This window comes from Petaurus breviceps, unplaced genomic scaffold, assembly GCF_028583685.1.
Source record: "Petaurus breviceps papuanus isolate PSGF00001 unplaced genomic scaffold, PetGlider_PUasm1.0 90752, whole genome shotgun sequence".
Taxonomy (NCBI): Eukaryota; Metazoa; Chordata; class Mammalia; order Diprotodontia; family Petauridae; genus Petaurus; species Petaurus breviceps.
Genome location: NW_027187336.1, coordinates 10,869,726 through 10,882,617, shown reverse-complemented (window position 1 = coordinate 10,882,617; position 12,892 = coordinate 10,869,726). Strand labels below are relative to the sequence as shown.

The 12,892-nt window shown below is 35.5% G+C and overlaps 1 protein-coding gene across 8 annotated transcripts in view; it reads right to left on the bottom strand.

Annotated features, from left to right (window-relative positions):
• CCNT2 (cyclin T2) overlaps positions 1 to 12,892 on the bottom strand; it is a 45,250-nt gene that overhangs the window by 17,453 nt on the left and 14,905 nt on the right. For all 8 annotated transcript variants that reach the window (XR_011164397.1, XM_069067815.1, XM_069067817.1 and 5 more), the window contains one exon: positions 104 to 229. Coding sequence is in view for 6 of the 8 variants with exons in the window: in XM_069067815.1 (XP_068923916.1) it covers positions 104 to 229 (126 nt within the window). In the remaining 2 variants the exon portion in view is untranslated. The remainder of the gene's footprint in view (positions 1 to 103; positions 230 to 12,892) is intronic.

Genomic DNA, 12,892 nt, shown 5'->3' with positions numbered 1-12,892 from the left:
ATAAAGTTCTGCCATAATTTCATGAATGCTGATGAAAATGTAGGTCAATCAGTGTCAACTGTTGAAGGAAATAATTTCAATTCAAAAAAATTCTGTCACATACTTCACTCTTTGTGTCCAACAGTAGCTCTTGATGAAGACAGGCATGTGCTACTTTGATGACATGTTCAAGTTTTCTTGGCTGTTCTTCAACTTTTGCAGCCAAGAATAATGCAGTAGGTGCTATTATCTGCAGAAAAGATCAACTTAATTTTAGTTTCGCTAGTTTTCTTTTAAATTAAACAAAAAAGTTCCTTATTTGTAACATCTAGTGTATTTGGGGAACAGATGAATTGCTTGTGTCAGTTTAATTCTTTTAAGTATCTGATCATGAGACAAATATCTATTGCTTCTTCAAGTAAAATAACATGGCAAGGGCAAAAGAAAGAATAAAAGGATAATTTTCCTTCAGACAGGAGTTTAGTTATATGGGAAAGTCTAAATAGTACTAATTTTATAGTTATGCTCATTAATGTCACAGAAATATGATTTCCCTTTCACTGTAAAAGAAAAGGGCATCAAATCAAGGGTTAAAAATTAAACATATAATGAAAGTCTGTCATATACGTATGTACATATACTTTTTTTGCAAACAAGATAATGATAATACATTTGTAAAATTATATTTAATTCTATAATCAGTTAAAATAAATATATTCAGAGGCAAATACAGACATAATGCCTACTACTATCCTTTGCAAAATATAGAGTAAACCTGACCCCATTCAGAAATTAAATATATTAAATTATTAATTACTCAGCCACACAATCAAAAAACAAAGAGAAAGCAGCAGTTAATTTTTTTTTAACACATTACACTAGCCAACTTAGCTTGTAGCTTCCAACATTTTAATGATTTTAAGAATATGACACATTGGATTAAATTTTCGGCAGGGGCAAGAAAGCACAACTTGTTTCCTATTCCTAGCACTTCCTAGAAACTGATTTTGAAGAAACAACGATTTGGACAACCGCAAGTTTTACCAATGGTTACATTGTCCTTGTCTTGAGGAAGAACAGTCTAAGTGTAGAAAAAGCCACAGAACTTAAGGGCTGGACTTCAGGAATAAAATATGGTCATCAGTAAAGGAAAGAAGTGTAATTTAAACACAAAAGCTCCATTTATGACTTTTATTGAAGTTATTTTTTTTTTGCCTTTTGGAGGGCAATTGTGGTTAAGTAACTTGCCCAAGGTTACACAGCTAGTTTTTTTGTGTGGGTGTTAAGTTGAGGCCGGGAACTCATGTCCTCCTGACTCTGGGGCTGACACTTTTACTCACTGCGCCACCTAGTCGCCCTTATTGGAGTTATTTTCACTCAAATGCTCTAAGTAATAAGCCTAAATAACAAATATTTGAGATAAAAGTCAGTAAGACCTTTTATCATCACGACATCAAGAAAATATAATTTAAAAAATTTTGCATATATTTTTGCAATAAGTTAAGTAAAATCCTCAAGATACTGACCTTAGTTGATATTCTATGCCAACTGCCAGATCAGAAAATATGTAAACTATATTAGCATATAAATTTGTCTAGTATTGGAAACTGCTTTAAAGTAGAAATTTTTGCATACTTTCTTTTACCCAGTTCAAGAGCTAATATAGCTAAAAAATACATCACCTGGGGAAGTTGGGAGAACCTGAGTTCAAATCCGGTCTCAGACACTTAACACAAGAAAACTAGCTAGGTGACCTTGGGCAAGTCACTTAACCCCAACTGCCCTACCTTCCCTCCTCAACCCCCCCCCCCCAAAAAAAAGGAAACTCAAAAATATATCATCTAATGGCCACTCTGATGAAGAACCTTCTCTTTATATTTGGGCCAAGTTATCCCTCAAAGAACAGCCTACCGAGGAACTAAATTTGAAGTGACTCCAGCTTAGAAGCTGCTGCCCCATACTCTTTTAAATGGTCAACTAAAAATAAATAAACTAATTTAAAGGGGCTGTAATAAAGGTTAAAGCAGCAGGGTGTCAAACTCAAATAGAAACTGGGGGCCACTAAACCTTACATAAGGTTTATGGGTCATGTACTGACTTTTAAAACCACATATAAACATAATCTATGTTCTACTGTATTTTTGTTTGTTTTGTTATATATGATTCAATTATATTTTAATCTGTTTTGGTACATGTTTGACACCTCTGGGCTAAGGAATATACACAAAGGTAATGAGACAGGGTGTCTCCTCTCAAATGTAACAAAAAAAGTACCAAACTGAGAGCAGTCCTACATTTTTCGTCCTCATTCTAGCAAGTTACTTTTAGTCTCCTTATTTCTAAAATAAAACGGCTGAAGTTGTCATATAATCTCTAAAGTCCCTTCTCAGGTCTACTATTCTATTCTACATTAAAAAAGTTTTGTTGATGCTTTAATTTTTTAATAATCCATTATTTCCCAAAATGCCCTTCCTTCCACGATCCTTTGTGATAGAAAAGTGAAGTAAAACCAAGAAAGATCACACCTAACAGGACACGTAACATTCTGAACCTGTAATCAGTTTTCTCCCTCCCCCAAAGAGGAAAGTATGTTTCATCATCTGTTTTCCGAAGTCTAGATTAGTTATTGCAATTAAGTAGGGTTATCACAAAAATTTTGGCAGTTACATAAATTATTCTCCTGGTTTTGCTTATTTTATTTATTTCTTACAGCACAAGTGTCTCATCTTTTTGTTTGTTTCCAGTTTTGGTATAAGTTAATTTGCACATTTTATGCCATTTGTAGTTATTTTAAATGAAGACAATTGTTTTCTCTTCATTTTTGCTAAGTCTACAGAAATGCTAAATTATTTTGAGAATTATTTTGTAGTTACTATTAACCATTTTGTTTAGTTTCTTTGTTAATTGTTTTTTTTTCCCTCCAAAGTAAATCATCATATTATTTGCAAATAGAGATGATTTTGTCTTTGTGGCTGTTTTAAGTTTGCAATTTTCTCTTCTGTCTTTTGCTGTAGCTAAAATTTCTAAAACCATGTATAATCGTAAAATAATAGTGGAAAGAGCCATCCTCACTTTATCTTTGTACTTATTTGTTCACAAAAAAAAAAAAAAAAAAAGAAAAGGCCTTTAATGCCTATGGTTTGAAAGTAAAAAAAAAAACAACAACCCCCCCCCACAAATGAGTGGTATATTTTTTCAAAAGCTTTCCCCACTACTGATCAAATAATTTGTTCTTCTGTTATAATTAACTGTACTATTTTCCTAATGTTGATTCACTCTTGAACATCTGTGGTTAAGAACTTTCTTGGTTAGTAAATATTTATTTGGATAGAATACTGTGCAGTTGCTAAGACTTTTATGTCAATAATTATTAGTGAGAGATAGCATGGTGTATAAAGGACAGAGAACCTGCTTCTGAGACCTGGGTTCAAGCCTGCCCTCTTGGTATTATTTACTGCTTTTCTGTCTGAAATCAAGATTATAACTCCAATTTTTTTTGTTAAATATGTGAGGCATGGTGATTTTTTTTTCAGACTTTTAAAAAATGTTTCTCATATGAAGAGAGAGCAAACTGTAGAGGTTTGTTTCCTCACCCATTTCATTATCAGGGCATTTAACTCTAACAATTTTTGTTAATTTGTTATAATTGTCTCCTTTGTGGGTCTTAGCTAACTAGACATTCTGTAACACCATTACTGAGCCCCCTGTTCCTTATATGTGGAGATGGAAAGGCACCTAATGCATTACACATGGGTATTTTCAATGTATTTAACATTTAAACTCCTTTTCTCTCACAGAAGATTTACAGGGGATTTGATGCTCACGAATGAGGCAGAAGATACCATTTAAAATCTAGGTCTGACAGTTTTGAATGGTGAGTTTCACTGTTATCCTGAGGCTTCTTCCATCATCAATTGCTAAGAAACATCACTAACCATTCTGAAGACAAACCCAAGGGACCTATTTTGGTGGTCAGAGGAGACATGGCACCATCTTAACTACCAACATACCTCAAGAACTTGACATTAATCTCAATGAGGGGAAAACTTAGCCTGGCACAATCTGGATACTGGGGGGTAGCTGCTTGTGTCATATGAAGACACATTTGGGGCCATCAAAAATTTGCACTTCACTCCCCAATCTGGAGCCAAGAACAAATCTTTCATACTTAAAGCTATAACTGTAAGGTTTGCATTAGCTGCCATTGATTAGTCCCAGAGATAGGTGTCACATACCGCACCCCCTTTGCCAAGCCTTATCTAGCCCAGATAAAATATAATTTAGAATATTATGTCCTCATAACCCTGACCCCAAAATCCATTCTTTTAACTTTAGAAGCACTGAATTGTGGGATCCTTTTCCAAGAAATTAATAAACATTAACATTTATTAAGTACCTACAATTTGCCAGGCACTATGTTAATCAAGTGTCAGAATTGAAAGAAATGTAAAACACAAACCTTGCTTTTAAGGAACTCTGTTTAAAATATGAGAGACACACAAATAAGATACATATGGGATAAATTGGAGATAATCATTAGAGGGAAGGGGAGATTGAGAAAGGCTTGTTTATTGACTGACTTCTACTGTCTCATTATTAGTACAATTAAAGAGTTCACCCATCCCCCTTTTGTTTGATTTTATATCCCCCCATCTTCTTATGAGTATCACTCTTAGAAGCAGCAAAAACCAAGCATTTATGACATGCCAGATGATGTGCTAGATCCTGACGACACAAAAACAAAAATGAAATAATTACTGATTGGAGAGACAACATATATATGGTGAAGCATAAGCTCAGCTCCTTGAGAAAAGATTTTATTCTTCATATTTGTATTCCCAATGTCTAGCATACAGTAGGGTGGTTAAAAATAATGACTAGCATTTATATATTGCTTTAAGATTCGAAAAGTGTTTTACAGTATTATCTCATTTTAACCTTAAAAGAACAATGGGAACTAGGTACTATTATTATCTCCATTTTAAAGATGAGGAAACAATCAAATAGAGGTGTGTCTGAGGCCACATTTGAACTCAGGTCTTATTCTAGGTCCAGCACTCTATATACTGTGCCACCTAGTTGCCTATAATAATATCAGCAATGAATTACAAATAACAAAATAATAAGCATTATTAATTAGACTTAAGTGCTTTCCGATTAATACTTTTATGGAGGGAAGGCACTAGCAGTTTTTTTGGAAGAGGTGCAACTGAGTCTTAAAGGAAGCTGGGGATTTTAAGAAATGGAAGATTAAGAGACAGCGAACAGAAAGTGCAAAGGCAAACAAAAGGGAGATGTAAATGTGAATTGCAACAGAGGGAGAAGAGAAGGGGGAAAAGAGGGGAAGAGAGAGAGACAGAGCCTGGGGGAGAAGGAAAAGGCAGAGGGAGGAGAGGGAGAAGGAAAGGAGGGGAGGTGGCTATGTGAGCAGAATGAAGGAAACAAATGAGAAGGGATGTGGTATAAATGGAGGTCCCTCTGTATCCTGAGTCACCACACTTGCTTTGGTCCTTACTCCCCTCTTTTCCTTTACTACTTGTTCATCCCAAAGCCAATGAACCTTTATTCCCCCTCTTCTACCTACTCCCATTTTAGGGGTGGATTATGAGGTTTTCTGAGAAGCATGACGAAGTATGAAGGGATGGAAGGGAGGGCAGGCTTGGGGGGAGGGAAGTTGGAAGCACCCACTTTTGAAAAGGGACAGGATCAAAGTAGAGAATAGAACAAGTGGGAGGTGGGATAGGAGGGAGGGAAATATAGTCAGTCTTTTACAATACATCTACTATGTTATTGTTTTGCATTAGCCACACAGGTACAACCTATACTGAACTGCTTGTCTCCCCAGTGGGGGTGGGTGGCAGGGGGGAAAGGGAATAAATCTGGAATTGAAAGTTTTAAAATCAAATATTCAAATATATATATGTGTGTGTATATATATATATATATATACTATTATTAATACCATCTTACATGTTATTAAGGAAAAAAAAAGATATACAGGCACTGAGGCATATAGATCCACTGGAAAAGTTGAAACGGGTATGGGAGAAAATATGGGAGAGAGCAGATTGGAGGTAGGGATATCATGTGGGACTGCTGTTTTGGGGGGATGGGTGGGGGGAAAACAGGGAGAAAATTTGTAACTCAAAATCTGGCGGAAACGAATGATGTAAATCAGAAGTTAATAAAGCATTAAAAATAAAAAAAAAAAGAAAGGGGGCGTAGAAGCACGAAGTATGAAGGGGCTCTCTTGAGATGTTAATTCCCTCAAAGAAATCTACCATGAGGTACATACCCCAATATCCTGTCCAGCTACAATGGAAATACATTTTTATTTTCCCCCTATCCTATGTTGTTCCCCCTTTCGGGGTAAGACCTGATTTTCCTCTTTTTCCCAGGCAATTCAAGAGACTGAAGAAATCACTACCTAACTGACCCCCAAACCTCAGTTGGACAGGAGTGTATCTCAGGTCCCCTTCCATCTCATGCCTGTATCCCCCCATCTACCAGGTTATATGCCTCTCTCATTAAAATATTTACTTAAAAGGGAACTTAAATTCTGTAACTTCAAATGGATTCATTTTTATAAAATATTTTTGGACAGCAAATAACTGTCAATCAAAAACAAGTTCCAAAGGAGTTGTTAAAAAAATCTTCAATGTCATAATTCAGTCAGAAAAATAAAGAAAATGAGAAAAGTAAATCTCATCTATTAACTTCTCTTATTCATTCAAATTTTCAGGTTTTTCAAATTTCTCCAGTCTTTAGGAAGCTGAGGGCATTTCATGGAATACTTATACAGTTTCTTTAGAATATCCTAAACAGAGAGAAATGTTTTAAAGATAATATAGAAACAGCAGAGTTGATACAACTGGACCTATATATTACCGAGTAGACACTTGGGTTTTAGAAAAGCAGTATGACTAACTAGCCCTGTGACCTTGGGCAAGCCAGTTAATATCTCCAAACCCTCAGAGACCCTTTAGTGAAATCTGCACCTGAACAAGAATCTCCACTACAAAATACATACCAAGTAGTTACACTAGCTTTTGCTTTAAAATCTCTACCTAGTCAGAACCTCTCAATTCCCTATTTAAAAAAATAGCTCCAATTATCTGAGTTCCTTTCAGCTCTAGGAATGTATGCATCTAGTAGTTCTCCAACTTCCTGCCATTAATTTGCTATTTCACGCAAATAGTACTTGCTACGGTTCTGGTTATTCCATCTCTGCCAAAAGTTTTGGCTCTTTGAATAAAACTGTGATTCATCTTTAACAACCAGAAACTATATGGCTTTCAATTTAATCCCATAAAGATTTAGGTGCCTACTCTACAGGGCATTGCAAAGTCTTAGTTTTAAGCAGTTTTAAGCCATTACCAAAGCTTAAAACTGTATTAAGACATTTGGGAAACTATATTTAAGACAGTGCTAGGCACCAGGGACAGGAAAAAAAAAAGCAAATAAATACATGCACTAAAAATATCTCCTTAAGAGGTTGATGACATCTACACAGATAAATTACAACATAATCTTAGGAAGGAGTGAACACTTACACAACTGAGAAGGTTCAGTGTTTCCGGGAAAAATGGAGGATTTATGGGAAAAGATAAATTAGTTTTGTTTTGATCATGCTGAATTTGAAGTGCAGTGGCATTCAAACAGATAAACTGAATCTAACAGACAGATTCAAGACCAAAGCAGAGAGATTACAGCTATATAGTTATTTGTGTAGAAATACCTGAATTTACATAAGTAGAAAAAATTAAGTTTTTCTTCTGACCTATCACCTGAAATAAACAGCTTGTTCTTGAAAAATAGTCCCAAGTCAATGGGAAGCAAAATATCTGCACTAAAGTGTCTTTATCCTGGTGGAGATCTCTATAAAGATCTGTTAACTCATTTCAATGCAACCAGTATCTTTCTCCCATTCAAATCATCCTTGAAATTGCTGCCAGAATTAAAAAATCTTGTTTTGTTACATGACCATGAGCATCACACCATATTTTACAGCTCAGTCATGGTTCTTTGAGTCACACCTTCACCAGGATTATTCCCAGTCTCAACATTGCCTTAATCTCAAAAGTTAAGGAAAAGATGAATGCATGTAAATATGTATGTATGATATCTTGCAATGTGCACCTACATCTTTTAGGTCAATGTAACTATGAGATGGTTCCAATGTTCTTATGTAGATCAGCAACCTTTCACTTATCACCAGTTTATTAAATCTACTTGTTATTTATGAGCATCCTGGTGTTAGTCAGCTAATACTACTTGTTTTCTTACTTGCAACTACAAAGTTACTTAGCACAAGAGCAAAAACAGTACCAAGAGTAGGCATGGATTGTAAAGCATCCCTGGACGTGTGCCAGAAATATTGGAGGGCTGTGAGATTCTGGCAGTAGTTAACAAAGCTCAATGACAGCAGGTTTCTGATTCTAGGGCCTGGCTGCTTAAACTGCAACGCTTAAGTTTGGTAGGGCTGAAACTACTCAAGTCATTGACAAGACAATTTTCTCACTGTAGAGTTCTACATTTGCTCCTCCAGTGGGGCTCACACTCAGTCACTCAAAGTGGTCCTCTTTTCATGCAAGAGTAACTAACCTTCATTTTATTAGGATCATCTTACTTGGAAAACCAAAATTATTCAATGATTTAGTCCAAGAACCTATCCTTTCAGTGACACCTAAGGCAATAGTGCTGATGGCATTTTTACTAATTGCTATCACGTACTTCTTTCATTTCTCTTTCCTACAGCATTTATTTTCCTTCTTTCATATTCTTCATCTCTCAGGTCTGCTAGTAGCACCCACATGTAATCTGCTGAGGCTAGGATCACATTTCAGGTGTTAACTACTCCATTTAATTCCGAATATGCTAGATAACTTCTCCGGGACTTTATTTTTTCATTTGTAAAGATAAGATGGTACTAAATGATCATTTAAGGTCCTATCCAGCTCTAATATTCTGAATGGAAATGGAATGCAGATCTATTACATTTCTTTATTCACTTGCAAGTTAAAACATTTGCTCTAAACTTTTGTCCCAAAGATCTTTTCCCATTCATGTTGTGATAAACTCTCGTTGTTTGGTCCTATTTCAGTCATGTCTGACTGAGTTTTCTTGTCAAAGATATTGGAGTGGTCTGCCATTTCCTTCTCCAGCTCATTTTATAAGATGAGGAAACTGAGGCAAAAAGGGTTAAATGACTTGCCAAGAAAACTTGAAATGGGGTTAGAGTCAGATATAACTAAAAAATGAGTGAACAACAATTATTATAAAAGCAGGAAAGTGATTAATTTTCTTCTGTGGCTTAGAGCCTAGCCTTGGAATTAATTCCAAAAGAATCTCAAAAATGTTTGCAGCAATGATGTTTTTATTGATTTAAGTGTCCTATATCCCAAGGGATCTACTGGAAGAAAAAAATTGTGTAGATATACTTCTGGTCAAGAGTTAAAAAAAAAAAAAGCTAGGGGCGGCCAGGTAGCACAGCGAGTAAGAGCACCGGCTCCAGTGTTGAGAACACCTGGAGATCGAATCCCGGGCTCAGACACTTAGCACCCACCCAGAAACACCTGGCCGTGTAACCTTGAGCAAGTCACTTAACCCCAATTGCTTAGGGGCGGCCAGGTGGCTCAGCGAGTAAGAGCACCGGCTCCAGTGTCGGGATGACCTGGATCAAATCCGGGCTCAGATACTCTGCACCACACCCAGAAATAATAACTGGCCGTGTAACCTTGAGCAAGTTACTTAACCCCAAATGCTTAAAAAAAAAAAAAGCTAACAACAAACAATAACCACAACCAGGAAAAATGATACAAAGAAAGAATAAATATCAATCTAGGTTAAGAAGGGAATCAAGACTGATTAGACAAAGAAAGAAACAATACTGCTTTTGACACTACTTTAAGCGAGTCATTTTAACCTTCCTGGGCCTTAGTTTCCTCATCTATAAAATAAAGAACTTGGCCAAGACAGCCTCTAAGGTCCTACCAACTTTAAATGTATATCCCCATGAAATGTAGATTAGATTGGTTCAAGTTTAAGATAGGATTCCAAAAAAGAGGTGATGCTTAAAACAGTGACTGCCAATCTTGGTTTTGACACCACTGTGTATCATGGAATCATCTGTTGCACAAAATCCTAAATGTGTAACTTTAAATATAAACACAATGTAATTTTTTTTTGGTTGAGAAAGAAAATGAGGCAACAGGACAATGCAAACTCCAACCCAAATGATTGGGTGTCATTAATATTTGCTAACAGGTAATCCTTATAGCTGTTGTAAAGTTTATTGCTAGTGGACTTTTGTTACTGAGCCCTACTATCAAGTGGCAAAATAAGTAAATCTTGCTCTTACCCTCCCCTTTCTACTGTTATAGAAAAAAAAAGTAAAAAAAAAAAAAAGCTCCCACATACATATGGCCTTATTTTCCACATCCTAATTTGAATACATATCTCAGTGCTTTGTCTAGCCCCATTTCTATTCCACTTTACCAAATATTTCCATATCTGTTTCTACTCCTATTTCTGCTCTCTGCAACCCTTCTTTTTTTCTGTTCCTAGCTCACTGCTTTCCTATTTATTATAAATGCCCACTGCTGGCTAACTTTTTGTAATTTTTATTACTAACTGCTGCCTCAATAATTCATAGAAAAAGAGGGGGAAGAATGGAGTAATACTGTATCTAAAGACTATGAAATAATGCTGATTTTGATACCACTAAAGGAATTCCATAGTAATAACATTTTGTTGGTGTGGTTTGAGGAAGTAACACTTTAAATTTATAAGTTATTTTTAATGTTTCAACTTCATATCTTTTCACATATACTTTCTGCCTGATAAATCTAGCTCCTCCCACCTTTAAATTTAGAGTTGGAAAAGCTGCTTGATGTGCTCTCTGAAGCTCTTTACATATGCCTAAAGATAACTCTAGCTGTTTTATCTGCAGTAAAGATAGAAATCATTGTTCTTAAAGTATAGTTCAAAGTGGTACAACCCTACCAATTCTGAGTGACTCAGAATTAGGGAGCTGAACTGAAAGCAGTATCAGGCTAGGAAAGTCACATATAAGAGATATAGACAAAAACATGCTAGGACAAAAGAAAAGAAATTAAAGGGAGGGAATAATAGGTGAAAATGCTCATCTTCTCGTCTCTAGAAGCCAATCAACCTACTTAAACTCATTTACACTGCACCTCTCTGTAAAGTCATAAAAACTGAACTTGGCTATGTATAAATAAGTAGTTTTAGATAATGATTCAGATATGTGCCACATGCCATGCAATGATTTTTCTGAGATAAATGGGAGACTATGCCACTAATAAATCTTAAGTACTGATATTCTTCAAGCATAGACAAAAATTAACCCATAATTGTTGGTATTCAAACTACATTATACAGATAAAATAAAAATCCTTACTTGGGTCAAAGTGATCCCAATGGAAAATATTCCTTATATACCAGCTAATCTCCAAAGGAAAGGGTTAGGGAAGAAGATAAAACTCTTTTATGTGAGAAAATTTAAAAACAGACCAGACAAGGTACTCAACAATCTTACTGCTGACTGCTTAATAGAAAATTCACATTCAAAGATATGAGTAAATGCTTTTATTTTTCCCTTTTGCTTTATGGGCACAATAGCAGAATAAAAAAATAAAATCCTAATCTACTGTATCAAAAGACCACAATACTTTTTGGAGATACAGGAAAAAGAATGATTTTTCTGAATGAAGTCACCTGCTCAATTCAGACATAGTAGTTAAGACAGTTGTCATAATACTCTATCCTGCCTAAACTTGGTCCCTTTCTTAGCTTCCCAATTCCCCCAAGCCAGAAGTGTTTTTTATTAAGGAACAGTATACTAACAACACTGTTGGAGTTATTTATAAACTGAACCAACTCTTCTGAAAAATCCCATAGTTGGTATATTTCCCAAGGGAATCAAAGGCAAAAACAAATATTCTATATATACCGATATATTCACTGCAGCATATTTTGTGGTAGCATAAACCAGAAATAATGTAGGTATGTACATCAAGTGGGTAAAGGATTAAAAAAAAAATAAACTCTGGTAAAGAAGATAATGGAATAACATTTAAGAAATGAGGGGAGCTAGGTGGCATAGTGGATAGAGGACTGGCCCTGGAGTCAGGAGAACATGAATTCAAATCTGGTCTCAGACACCTTCTAGTTGTGTTGTGTGACCCTTGGGCAAGTCATTTAACTCCAACTGTAAAAAAAAAAAAGAAGGAAGAAATAAAGAAATTTCAAAGAAACTTGGGAAGAGGTATACAACTGATGCACAGTGAAATAAGTAGAACCACAAGAGTAATTAAAATACAAAATGACTGTATTATAATAATGATTAAAAAAAAAACCACTAGAATAAAACCAAACTCTGAATAATTATAATGACGAATCTGGTCCTTAAGAACAAATGATAAAAGGGGCGGCTAGGTGGGCAGTGAATAGAGCACTGGCCCTGGAGTCAGGAGTACCTGAGTTCAAATCTGACCTCACCTAACATTTACTAGCTGTGTGACCTTGGGCAAGTCACTTAACCCCAATTGCCCTGCCTTCCCCCCTCCAAAAAAAAAAGACCAAAACGAAAACAAACTTTTTGTTCAAATTTTATTAGATCCATATCAGTTGAAAATCTGTTAAAATGAGCTTTCAGCTAGAAAATGTAAACTCCGGTTACATATAACTTGACATTACAGTATCACCAACTGAAATGGGACCTTAATTTCAAAGTGGTAACTTGTCAACGATTATTCACATAATGAAAAAAAAAGGACAAATGCTACACAAATCAAACCTGTTAAAATGAGCCAAGAAAACAATTTCAGTGGATGTTTCTTTGTGTCAAAATAGGATTAGATAACCTCTAAAGTCAATCAAAATTCTAAGA